The sequence below is a fragment of the Schistocerca gregaria genome, chromosome 3 (assembly GCF_023897955.1).
Source record: "Schistocerca gregaria isolate iqSchGreg1 chromosome 3, iqSchGreg1.2, whole genome shotgun sequence".
In the NCBI taxonomy this organism is placed as follows: Eukaryota; Metazoa; Arthropoda; class Insecta; order Orthoptera; family Acrididae; genus Schistocerca; species Schistocerca gregaria.
Window position 1 is genome coordinate 432,165,900 of NC_064922.1, and position 13,431 is coordinate 432,179,330.

General features: G+C 38.6%; 1 protein-coding gene across 2 annotated transcripts in view; it reads right to left on the minus strand.

The window, feature by feature from the left end:
* Positions 1-4,771: 4,771 nt before the first annotated feature.
* Positions 4,772-13,431, minus strand: part of LOC126354441 (solute carrier family 22 member 7-like) — a 199,177-nt gene continuing 190,517 nt past the window's right edge. For both annotated transcript variants that reach the window (XM_050004128.1, XM_050004127.1), the window contains one exon: positions 4,772-6,077. In XM_050004128.1, the coding sequence (XP_049860085.1) occupies positions 5,826-6,077 (252 nt within the window). In that variant the 3' untranslated portion in view covers positions 4,772-5,825. The remainder of the gene's footprint in view (positions 6,078-13,431) is intronic.

Here is a 13,431-nt window from a genome sequence, read left to right on the forward strand (position 1 = left end):
TCAGTCAACAAATGGGTTTGCAAAACAACAACCGTCTACACGAACAGTTCCACGAAGTTTGTAACAGCATGGACTATCAGCTCGAAGACCATAGCTGTAGTTACCCTTGACGCTGCATCACAGACAGGAGCGCCTACGATGCTGTACTCAACGATGAACCTTTGTGCACGAATTGCAAAACGTCATGTTTTCAGAAGAATCCAGGTTCTGTTTATAGCATTATGGTGGTCACATCCGTGTTTGGTGACATCGCGGTGAACGCACATTGGAAGCGTGCATTCGTCATCGTCATACTGGCGTATCACCCGGTGTAATGGTATGGGGTGCCATTGGTTACACGTCCCTGTCACCTCTTGTTCGCAGTGACGGCACTTTCAATAGTGGACAATACATTTCCAATGTGTTACGACCCGTGGCTCTACCCTTCATTCGATCCCTGCGAAACCCTACATTTCAGCAGGATAATGCACGACCGCATGTTGCAGGTCCTGTACGGGCCTTTCTGGATACAGATAATGTTCGACTGCTGCCCTGGAGAGCACATTCTCCAGATCTATCACCAACTGAAAACGTCTGGTCAATGGTGGCCGAGCAACTGGCTGGTCACAATACGCCAGTCACTACTCTTGATGAACTGTGGTATCGTGTTGAAGTTGCATGGGCAGATGTAGTGTACACGCCATCCAAGCTCTGTTTGACAAAATGCCCTGGCGTACCAAGGCCGTTATTACGGCCAGAGGTGGTTGTTCTGGGTACTGATTCTCAGGCTCTATGCACCCAAATTGCGTGAAAATGTAATCGCATGTCAATTCTAGTATAATATATTTGTCCAATGAATACCTGTTTATCATCTGCATTTCTTCTTGGTGTAGCAATTGTAATGGCCAGTAGTGTATAATAGAGTCTGGTTATACATTTGGAGAAACTTGACGATCTAATTTTGGCTCCTGACGGTGTTGTTGTAAGTTAGCACAAAGTGTTTCCAGATAACAAACTCAGGTGAAAAAGAGCTTATATCCGTAGATACAGAATTTCGCCAGGAAGTAAAAATGGATAATGAAGTAATGATACATCTACAAAATGCACTCTTGACACTTCAAAATGCTATGGAAATCAGAAGGAACAGTAAAATATATTTTGAAAGACTTTAAGAAAGCGTAAGAAACCAGGGAAAAAGTTAGAACCACTAGAAGAAAAAGAGAATCTAGAAAAGTACTTGCTCTAGATGACTGCGAAGAAAATTTATTAGCGTGTTAGTGTAGTATTACGAGCAGAAGTAAATCCAGACTCTGAGAAAGCTGTACATATTTTCAAAATCTGAGATTAATTTTCAGGAGAAAGGCACAGAGGAAACATTCCTGAAAATTTAGCGGGAGATGGAATTTAGTTCCGAAAAATGTAAAAATAAGAGAGCAATCCTAACTGAACCTTCCGACATTGTTGTAAACTGTGCGGAATAGTTGAGAGAAATAATGAAAAGGAGTCAAATAAACCAGTGGTCTACACAGACGAAATGTGGATGACACGATTCATACTATGAAAATATGCTGCCAGCACAAAGAAGTTTCAGGTGCAACGAATACTACCAGTGCAGGCCAGACCAAGAGCTGTTGTTGTTCTCACTGGAGGAGCAATGGGTTTCGTAGAGGGAGCAGTGTTAATTTATGATACGAAATCTAAACCCACGATTTTCATGATGATGGGAATGGGGATAATTATCAGGAATGGTTAGAAGAGAAGCAATTACCTAACATCCGAGCTAGTGGCGTTGTTGCTCCTGATAACGCACCGTACCACGCTGTTTAGACAAATAAATTCCCTGCTACTGCAGCTCACAAAAAGGACATAGTGGAATGGGTCATTAAAAAAAATCAGCTTTAAAGCGAGTTTGACATGAAATCAGCTTTTTCAAATTGTGCGTTACAAAACGCCGAAGTCTGTTTTTGAAGCAGATGCAGTTTCAAGGTGTAAGGGGTATATTGTTCTAAGGCTCTCGCTACACGACTATGACCTAAACTTCACAGAGGTAATCTGGCATACAATGAGACAAATTCTTGCAGAAAGAAAAGTTTCGTCCTTTATTTAGCTTCGTAAAACCAGTAACCAAAGAGTATTTACCTAAGATTATCCAACATAATTGGTTAAAAGATTGCAAACACATAAGACACACTGGAAACGAATCCTGCTGGAGTCACTGGTTACGGAGGAAGCAAGAGAGAATATAATAATCAGTGCTGATCCAGAAAGTGAAGATGAATACGCAGCACGTGACAGTAGTAGTGATAAGGAAACTAACATGGTGAACGAAATAGGAACAGGTCACTGTAACATATACAGCAGACAAGGAACTTGAAATCCACCCCTTGTGTGATAGACCATCCACTTCATAACTAACCACCAAGGCTAGTATAATTTTAAACACATAACCATAGTTACAACGTCCTACCTTCCCTCTGCAATCCTGATTACACATTGACCTACTATAAGCCAACCGAAGCCCCAGGACTCCCAGTTGCAACAACATTGTGGTCAACTAATTAGATGTCATCCCACACATCATTAATGACACTTGGTATTTTTGTCATGATTTTCAGTCCGAAGACTGGTTTGATGCAACTTTCCATGTGAATCTATACTGTGTAAGCCTCTTCATCTCTGCATAGCTACTGCAACCTACATTTATCTGAACCTGCACACTGCAGCCAATCCTTGGAATTCCCCTTCAGTTTTCTTTGCACACTACTGTCTATTAATAAACTGATGATCATTTGTTGACTCCCAATGTGTCCCATCAATCAAACTCTTCTTTTAACTCGTCTAATATGGCTAAGACGGTTTCACTCCACAGATAAATAATCATCATCAGTTACACGCCTCACAGAGTAGTAAAATTAAATTTGCTGAGAAGAGAGATGATCAGATATCACTATCTCCGTCTATAAATACCTTTAGTTTTGAATAATATGTAGGTTTGACCTTAGAACGATGAGAGAGTAAGACAAATAGTCTTCACATAGGAATAGGACTTACATTTTATCTTATACTGAACGAACATGAATTGTGACTTTTAGCTTCGTATCCCACTATCTCAAAGTGTAACTAACAATACGTAAATAGATTCTGTGAACTTCGAAAGTGTGTCTTATTATCAATTGGTAATTAGTACCTAACAACCTGAAAATCGCTGCTATTTGATCAATATTAATAACTGCAAGTAGTTCGGCTCCGTTGCGTGAATATCCCGGGAAACTGAACTGGCATTACACTTACCTTAAGACCTGAAAATCACTAACGAAAGATACGTTAATAGGGAACACTGTAGAACAATGTGTCCATATTGTACTAGCTTTTATGGATTATATGAGCTCTTGAGCAAATTCATTCAAAACTATAATACAGATGCTGTGCCACATGGTAAATCTGTGATTCGGGGAAAAAGGGAAGCAAATTAATGAATGTCTCTAGGCAAATTAAATACAGAGTACTGTCTCTGGATGGGAGTCAGATATGCAATCCACACATGGAAATAGAATTGACTAAAACTCTACATTACTTCACATTTCACTTGGAATAAATACATCATTTAAAGTGAGATAAGCAGCGTGTAACTCTTCTGAGATTTAGGACACCCATTACTGAAATGCATTACGGGTTACATATTACATAGAATAAGTGGTAAGTAAAAGAAATACAAACATTTTACACTTCAACTTACCACATGAAAAGCAATGCGGGAGAGTGATGATTTTATCGCCATCCAACAATCCTGTGAATGTACTATGAAGAAAAAGAAACTAAATGGAATGCATTCATCGATATGCATCTTGTCATATTACATCAAAGTGTGAAACGTCCTGACACAATAAAACTGTGTGCCCGGATCGAGACTTGACCTAGTGACCTTTGCCTCTCACGGGCAAGGCTGTATCTACCGAGCTACCAAGGCACGACTCACGACCTCTCCTCACAGCTTCAGTTCTGCCAGTACCTCCCCTCCTACATCAAAGTGTGCTGGTCGATACCTTCCATCCTGCGCATAAGACAAAGGTGGGAAACACTGCTTGATACGGCCTGTATCGAGCGCAGAGTCACCACCTTCACCCCATCGAACAAAGACCACCCAAAAAGTAGAGTACCTTCAATGTGGCAAGTCTTGTGTCCAGAACAAGTGAAAATTGTCACCTAGTTTTCTTGTTAGCTGACTCGGGTTCAAATATGATACACTGATCGACAGGTTGACCAAACGTGACAAATGCAATGCTTATGGTGGACTTACGAGGAATGAAAAGGCGCTCATTATTAATTGGTCACCTATCAAGTTTTTCAAGAAATAAATATTTGATTCTGTAGCTAGAGTTTTATAAGACGACCCTTTACATAAATTACACTCTACATGCTACTAAAATATCGGTCTCTGGCGTTCCTTAACTTTGCATTACCTCACGATTACGATGTTGCACAATACAACGTGTAAACCTAAAGTAGCATTTTGTGTGGAGACACCTATTTACCTCCTACACGCACATTCTAAAAATACTTTTAGCGTTTGTAAGTCAGAATACTGTAGCTACCGTTGACAACAATGAAATATATTTTTGTAAAGTATCTATCATAAACGAAAGTCTCTTGTTCCAATAGCATTTTATTGTTTCTAACTACTTCTACAACTCTTCTCAAAAGTTTAACTGGTAGTTAAGTGTTGTTGTTATTACTTGGCAACACCACAATATGAAACAGGAGAAGCTAATAAATGGATTATAACAGAAAAACAATGAATTTTAATATTCTATTTTGTCAAAATTTTGTTGACAGCGTCTAATAAGTCATAGAAAATTTACTGTTCACAGGGGCACACAATAGTTTCCCAGTAAATCTGCTTGAACAATCGTACAGTGATTGACAGTAATTATGGTAATAATATTAGCAGTAACACTAATAATCACATACTGCATCCTTAGATTTTTTGCATACTTCAAACATTATCTTTCCACCCCTGCAGATTTGTCCCTCTAGATAGATTTTTGAAGACGTTCAGCGCAACATATGACATCTCCAGTTTAGACGATATTGTGAGATTTGGGCATTGCAATTGAGAATGTTCGGTATGCCTTCACTTCTCATCCCGTTACTCTTTGTCACTGCAACAGCTGATGGACGAAATCCCATTTCTGAGGCTGCTAGGGAGCACCTTCTCTGTAGTCCCATATAAATCTGCTGGCTCCGCCACAAAAGGTATACAGACCTTCTGCATTCTTTTCTTCATTACTCTGTTTCTTAACATTCTGCTTCTTGCACCACACATTCTGTCAAACTTTTCTATTGTCTTCTTTGGGATTCCAAACGCGCTGACCCTTTTCAAGTGACTTGGAAATGAGACGAGTAATAAAAAAAAAAATTATAAATGAAAGCATCTTAAAGCTTCGATATCTTGTATCTGTATCTGCTTTTCTGAGGTAACTTTGGGGCGGCTAAGAATACGTGGGTAAAACGAATACGGAGCATCTTACTATATCTGTTGTTGCATCTTTTGTAGAAGACACCTCAGTAAATGTCTAAGTTCCTACTGCAACAAATACATAAAAAATTGCTGCTGTGGTGTAGTGATAATTGCTCCTAGTCACTGGTTTGGAGTCCCTTGGTTCATTACTCGGCGACAACTATAAAATTCCTCTGAATTTGCAAAGCCTACAGTGGTGGTCCGTTATGCTTCACACGCTCTAGTTAAGAACTGTATTAATAATTAAGCGATGGCAGCGATTAACACAAAATGCCAAAGAAGTTCGATGTCAAAAGTATGGCACTAGACTGCGGACTACTTCAGTTCCCTATACATTGTGATTACTGAAGGAGGTGCATTCCGCAAAACTGGTTTTGTAGAGTGGAGTACTTTCTGGTAAGCTGGTCTTGACTCCGGGAAGAGTCCAGAACTTCTGGCCACGACCATAGAGCGCTGCGTCTTTCATTGTCTCTGGAAGCTTCTCATTGAACGATTCAGGTAAAAATGACACAAGAACTGTTGTGATAAGCGTTACGGTCCCGAGTGCTGCGAATAACCAGTGCTGTCCAGCAGTGTTTCCCTGTGAACAGGAAATCATGAATGTGTAACTATTTTTGATTAGATGGACATACATAATTAAATATTTGTATCAGTATGATTACAAGAAACTTCTGCTCGGAAACAATTACACAATTTGAATGAAAAGTGCATTGTCAGCAGTAACAAATCGGTTATAAGAGTAACACCGCTATAACGTTTCCATGTCCATCCTATGTAAGAAATCTGATAGAAAAGTTTGATTTAAATTGTTTGTCTGTAGATGATAGTATAAAATGCCTGAAGACCACGAAATTTTTTTTGAAAAGTGGTGAAATTGTGGTAAATGGGTTAGTGGATGAAATTTATATTGGATTCATTTGACCTTTTTGGAAGACATAATACATGGTTTCAATAAAACCGATAATAACGATATAGCTAACTGGGCTTGGGTCTCAGTTGCATCACTGTGTTTTCAAAATTAAAATGCATTGTGGCTATTACGCCTGTTAGCAATTTAACTGCTCCACAGATAAAGTATACGTTATGAAAAGTAATTAATGAGACAGAGAAATCTGGTTGTAATATATTACCTTTAGTATCATGCAATAATGAAATAATCAGAAAAACTTGAAACGAAACCACCTTACTCCTAACAGTACACTGTGGCCCCATCCTACATCCTATTCACAGTGCTAGAAAGTTTTTCCTAGTTTGTGATACTGGAAACCTGCTGAAGTGTGCCTGTAACAACTGGATTGATAAGCCCGATAAAGTGCTAAGGTTTACTGATTTTGACAATTTTCATCTTATATTTCTACAACGTTTGAGTATTTGGAATTGATGTTTTAAGGCCTACGCCTTTTCAATATTCGTTAGCAAAATGGTAACCTAGAACCCAAGGTTTATTTTTTATGAAAAGGCTGCATTTGCTTTAAATGTCTTGGATTATAAGGACACAAAATTTTCAGATAAGTTAGTTACCTAATTTGTTTTACGTTCCACTAATCATTTGCACAATAAATAATTGCAATGATGTGGGATGAACAATTTTCTCTTCATATAATAATTAATTTTTATATATAGCTACATGCTTGTCATTTACTAGTTATTTTTTGATATACCGGTACAGAAGTGAATTAGTAATTCCAACCTTCCAACTTCTACACATTACAGTAACAGAAAATTTTCTAGTGAATGGAAGGAATTGTCCATAGGAAAATTTTTCTGTTTGTTTTCATGTTTTACTTTGCTGTCGATCCTACATGTCATATCACTGTGTGATCCATCAAAAACTTTGGTCACAAGATTCTGCACTTATTTGTGTGCTACAGACAACCTTACTGTGGAGTAATAAATGCCATTTTTCGTCTGGTATAGGAATTATGTACATCACTGTTGTTTTTAACTGCAGTGGATTGGTACAACAAACTTCTTGAGGGAATGAATATACTATGGCGCAGCAGACAAAACGCCTGACTCCTCAAAAAGATGTATATGAGATGATCGTTAGTGAGCACCATATATTATTCTTATGGTGTCTGAACATACAGCTTTATTCACACAAATAATGTTTAGCTGGTGGCACATTGTGAATGCAAAAATTGGGTATGAAGTAGAAAGATTTAGAAATCAGTACAGGAAAATTGTTGTGGTAAATAATTACTTGAAATTAGCCTTTCTCAAGGAATTTTGAGAATTAATTAAATTAGCCTTTTTAGGGGATGTTTCGTTATCTTGAATCCTTTAGAATTGTCAGTCATTAATTGATATTCATAATGGTTTTTAATCTTGATTACATATGTATTTGTATAGCATGACTAAGTTTCAAAATAACACTGTGGACTATCGATTTAGCTCAGTGGGACAATGTACAATGTAAGTTACATCCATATACTCGAAATTCAAATAAAAAGAATTGAAAGATATGATGATGATTAATTCTTTGAATTACAGAATTTCCATGAGGGTTCAACTTCCTTGTTCTGGCAAATTTGAGAAATGATTGAAAGTTAGTATATCCTATGTAGTTTTAAGGGAAACTTAGGAAACATTAAAGATACCAGAACGGTTTCTGTTTTTACTGAAGCGCAAATCTGGTTATGTTGCAAAGAAGGAATTTTCTCTTAAAACTTGTGAGTTTTGCACCTCTTGGGTGCAATCTAAGAAGAAAGTTGAATTATCTAGCCCAGATGATTTCATTGTTTAGTATGACTATGGAAGGTTCAAAATTCTCGCTGAGAATGTTGTTACGGTGACTGTTCTTGCTTGGTCATGGTGTAATGTATGTAGGATGTACATCAAATTTCTGTTATACTCAAAATGTGTACTCTATCGTGAGAGGGAAGTGATGTTACTGACCATCATTCAAATGGCCCTGTAAAATATTAATCTTCAGTCCTTTAAGATAATGATAAATAATCGTACCAAGAATGTCAACTGCAACAAATAAAATACGTGACAGGAAGTAAGAAAAGAAAAACTGAGGAAAATATACGATACCTTCATGCAGTTTTCTGTAAATAAATGTGTGAATTCCATATTATTATTTTCAATCACACACTTCTACTTTTGTGTTATGAAGAATTTCTAACTACAAAGTGTGGAGAATCTTATGAAGAAGAGAGAAAATTGTCATTCACATCCTTGATATGGGCCAATATAACCAAAACTGTTCGAGACTTTAAGCAGGCTGTTTGAAAGAGTATTAAATGGAGAAGATGTTAGATCAAAATGGAGAAAATTTAGATAAGACCAGTGAATAAGAAAGGGTCACGTAATGATCCAAATAATTATAAAGGATTGGCAATAATCCCTTTTGGTCGGAAACTGTATTTTAAGGTACTGAAAGATCTGATGTAGAAAGGAACAAGTCACACACAGCAAGAAGAGCAAGTAGGCTTTCGAAATGGAATGCCCGTAACAGATATCATCTTCACATTGAAACTTATGTGTGCAACTAATATGTGTCCACGTTGCAAAGGAGACACATGTTGCATTGATTGATATAGAAAGAAGCATACGATAATGAATCACCAATAAGCTATGGGAAAAGTTGAAAGAGAGAGATTTGGATCAAAGATCGTTAGAGGTTGTTACGAAATTATATGAAAATAATACAGCGAGATTAAGGATTGGGAATAGTTGGACTGAAGAATTATAGGTGAATAAGGGTCTGAGACAGGAATGTGGGCTATCACTTACGCTCTTTTTAGCTATGTCTAGGAGTGAACCCACAGACCTGGCATCGAAAATGCCAGGTTATGGGAGTGACAGTAGATTACCGCAAGATATTTAACCTGTATTTTTCAAATGACCCGATTGTTTTAGCAAGAGTTGAAGCTGATCTTAGTTATATGATAAGAGAGCCTTAATAGGAATACAATAAGGCTGACCTAGAGATAAACATGAATAAGTGTGATTACTTGGCTGTTGGAATGGAAAAATTAAATCAATTGGAGGTAAAGGAGAAGTAATTGTAGGTGTGGAAAAGACAAAATATCATGTGGTATTATCTAATAAAAAGGTCACAAGCAATGATGAAATCACTTATAGGATTAATAATGGATGAGCTGTACCAAGGGCAACGAACTCTGTGAACTCTGGGACAAGAAGATAAGAACAACGATTAAGAGAATGTATAAGGCTGTAGTCTAGGGTGTAGTTTTGTATTGAGCAGAAGACTGCGATGTCAGCAGAAAAAAAAAGAATATTACCATGCCAGGGGCCAGGGGAAGAATAGGGGTCGCCCATGACACAACTGGCCAAATCGTAGGAGGCAATTGAAAGCAAGGAATATGGATGTTGAGAAAGATCAAAATCGACGGAGCTACTAGGGGGGGGGGGGGGGGCAGAGAGGCGGCGCCAGGCGTAATCGTCTGCAAGAAAAAGAAGAATAATAGAAAATTGAATTGTAGTTTTAAATAGTCTGTGAATGAATGGCACGGATATTGGGACATATCTATTTCAAATTTTGCCACGCGTTCTTGAATTCCTTTGAGTGTGTGTGTGTGTATGTGTGTGTGTGTGTGTGTGTGTGTGTGTGTGTGTGTGTGTGTGTGTGTGTGTGTTTGTGTTTTTGTGTGTTTTGTGTGCGTTTTATGCTATATTCAAGACGGTTTGGTCAGATATAGCGAGCTACTGATAGCCATCCATACCTTCAAAGTGTAAGATTTCCTTTTATTCCAGCTGAAACAGTACGATCGTTTTTGTCGGTGAGGATGCACATTTTAATTAATTTATACTAGAAAATTTAATGAGAATAGGCCACCTTTAGCATGAAAAGAATATAGTAAGCCACAAATAGCTACGTCATTTATAGTCAGTGCAGTGGGAACGGCAGGAAGGCTGCACATCGCAGCTCACGGACCAATAAGAGTCAAAGGACTACTGTGGTGATGTCACCAATGTGCACATAGGCCAGTATCGTTAGTAGGACGCGAGGGAACAAATCGTTCATGGAACGACTCATTTCTTGGAACGAACGCTCGCTTGTCGATATCAAGAGTGGCAATATCAGATCGAGTCAGAATTGTGAGGGTAAATTTCCGATATTCTTTAATTTACTGCCACCTAAGAAAATTGTTAAGCACAAATTATTATCGGAAACGAAAGATAGATGAAAACCGTAGTAGAAAGTTCAGAAATATTTAACAAGGCAGTGAATGTTTATTGGAAAGACAGAGTAGAATCCTGACATTGAAGTTATCTGTCCGTAACTGACCTAAGTGAACTCAACGCAATCATCAGATGTATTTACCGGCCAATCAATTCCTCTGTAACAGCTTTAAAATCATTCAAATAAGGTCTATGTTCAGAAGCGTGGAAGTATTCTGATCATGAAATGTTATTTGGAGATGACTTTAACCTACCGGTTATAGAATGGGACGTCTATTGATTCCATGTGGTTTTTACAGACAGACAGCATTCTGAAGTAATTCCGAACACGCTTTTCGAAAACTGTCTTGAGCAGCTAGTTCAACAATCAACACGAAATCGATATATTTTAGACCTTGCAGCAATAAACAGACCTCTCTTTACTGTCAGTACCAGTAAAGGGCAGGGATTAGTGATCGTGGTGTTGTGATAAAGCCGATAGTTACGAAAGGTAATACATCCATCAAGAAATCAAGTGGCTATTATTGCTAGAAAGACCACATAAGCAGTTACTAGCAACGCACTTAGATAATGAGCGGACACCATTTAATTCCGATAAGATCTAGGTGAGGAGCTATGGTCAAAGTTTATACTGATTTTAACTGGTGTTCTGGAGAAGTACGTGCCAACAACAAAGCATGTTGAAATAAGAAAGTGCGGAAAATGCTGAGGAACAGATCAAAAAAGAACTTGGAAATGTTGATAGGAAGAAGTTGATAGAAATACATGCGTCTATAAAAAGGTAGTTCGCGAAGCATTCCATAACTTTCACCATCGTACTGTACCGAAAGATCTTGCCGAGAAACAGAGAAAATTCTGGTCCTGTGAAAAATCACTGAGTGAGTCGAAAATTTCTATACTGTCAATCGTTGGCCAGTTCGATGTGGCAATAGAATATGGCGAAAGGAACGACTAAGTTTTAAATTTTGCGTTTAAGAAATCATTCACAGACATACAGTGTTTGACTGTCGCCAATATGCCGGCCATATGACACCGCTGGTGTAGAGAAGCAGTTGGAACAATTCGGTTTTACACAGAGTACTTTATGTATTACCTCCTGACTTAGCAAGCATTTTTCGCGAATCACTGACAAAGCGAATGGAATAAAAGGCGCAGGTATCTTCTGTATATAGGTATAATAAAAGAACGGAACCGCAAAGTAACTGACCAATATTTTTTACATCGGTTTGTCCCAGAATTCTTGGATAATTGCTGTGTTCGAAAAGAATAAATTTCCTTGAGACAAGAAAACTTCCGTCCACAAGTCAGCAAGGATTTATAAAGCCTGTCCTCACATAATATTCTGCTAACCATAGATGGACAGCAATAGGCAGATTCCATATTCCTAGATTTCTGTGAAGCATTTGGCACGTTGCGGCACAACAAGCTGCTAACGAATGTCCGAGCTTACGGAACAGGTCCCAAATGAGTGGCTGACTCGAAGACTTCTTGAGTAATAGACGCCAGTACATCTTATTCGACAACGAGCTTACATTAGAGACGAGGAAGTCGTGAGGAGTGCCCCAGGGAAGTGTGGTAGGAGCGCTGTTGTTCTGGCGCGCAGGATGAAAAGCAGTTTGCGACTGTTTGCTGGTGATGTTGTGAACGAGAAGGTATCATCCTTGAGTGACTGTCAATGAGTACAAGATGACATACAGTTTCCATTTGGTATGATGAATGGCAGCTCGTCTCAATGTAGAAAATTGTGAGTTGATGTAGATGAAAGGAAACCAACATTCTTGTACTGCTCCAATGCAGTATTAGTGATGTGCTGATGGACCTAATCACATCGACTAAATACCCAGGCGTAAAGCTACAAAGCTATATAAAACGGAACGAGCACATAATGTTGGTAGAAGCGAAGGCTAATGGTCGACTCGGGTTTAATGGGATAATTCCAGCTGATCGATAAAGGAGACACATATAGAACACTTGAGCGACCCATTCTTGAGTACTGCTTGAGTGCTTTGGATCCCTAACAGGTCGAACCAATTCCGTGGCATTCTGTTAGATTGGCTACCGTTCGGTTCGATCTACATTACGGAGTTGCTTCGTGAACTCAAATGGGTAGGTGTAGAGGAAAGACGACGTTCATCTGGATAAAGACTATTAAGAAAATTTGGAGAAGCATCATTTGGAACTGACTACAGCGTGATTCTACTGCTGCCAATATACGTGTCATGTAACGACTGCGAAGACAGGACAAGAGAAATTATGGCTCTCACAGCGGCAATACAGACACTCATTTTTCAATCATTACGTTTACGAGTGGAATAAGAAAGAAAATGACTGTTACTGGAACAAGGCATCCTCTGCCCTTCCCCATGGTGGCTTGCGGAGTATGTATGTAGATGTAGTATATAAACCGGAGTGCCACTACGAACGACCATAGAGCCATAACTAACGATGTATAAATTCCACATGCTGACTTGATTGAAAATTTTTTCATGTCAACTGTCTCTTACCTGAAACGTGCTGACTGGCATCTCTTACCTCGTCCAGAACCACTTACCAAAGGTAAATCCGTCCATAGAGATCACTGATTAACAGAAGATTTGCGTAAAGCATAACAGAACGTGTCGGGACTCATCAAATATGGCGAAAACGGTTGAAATAAAGAACTATTTTGTTTAAGAAGGGTACATCATTGCGCTTTGGGCCCGCGACGTCTTTGTTAGTGTCGACTGCATCTGTGCTAGGTTCGTCTCTACCCCATTGTTGGAAGACCAGAGGACGCTCAC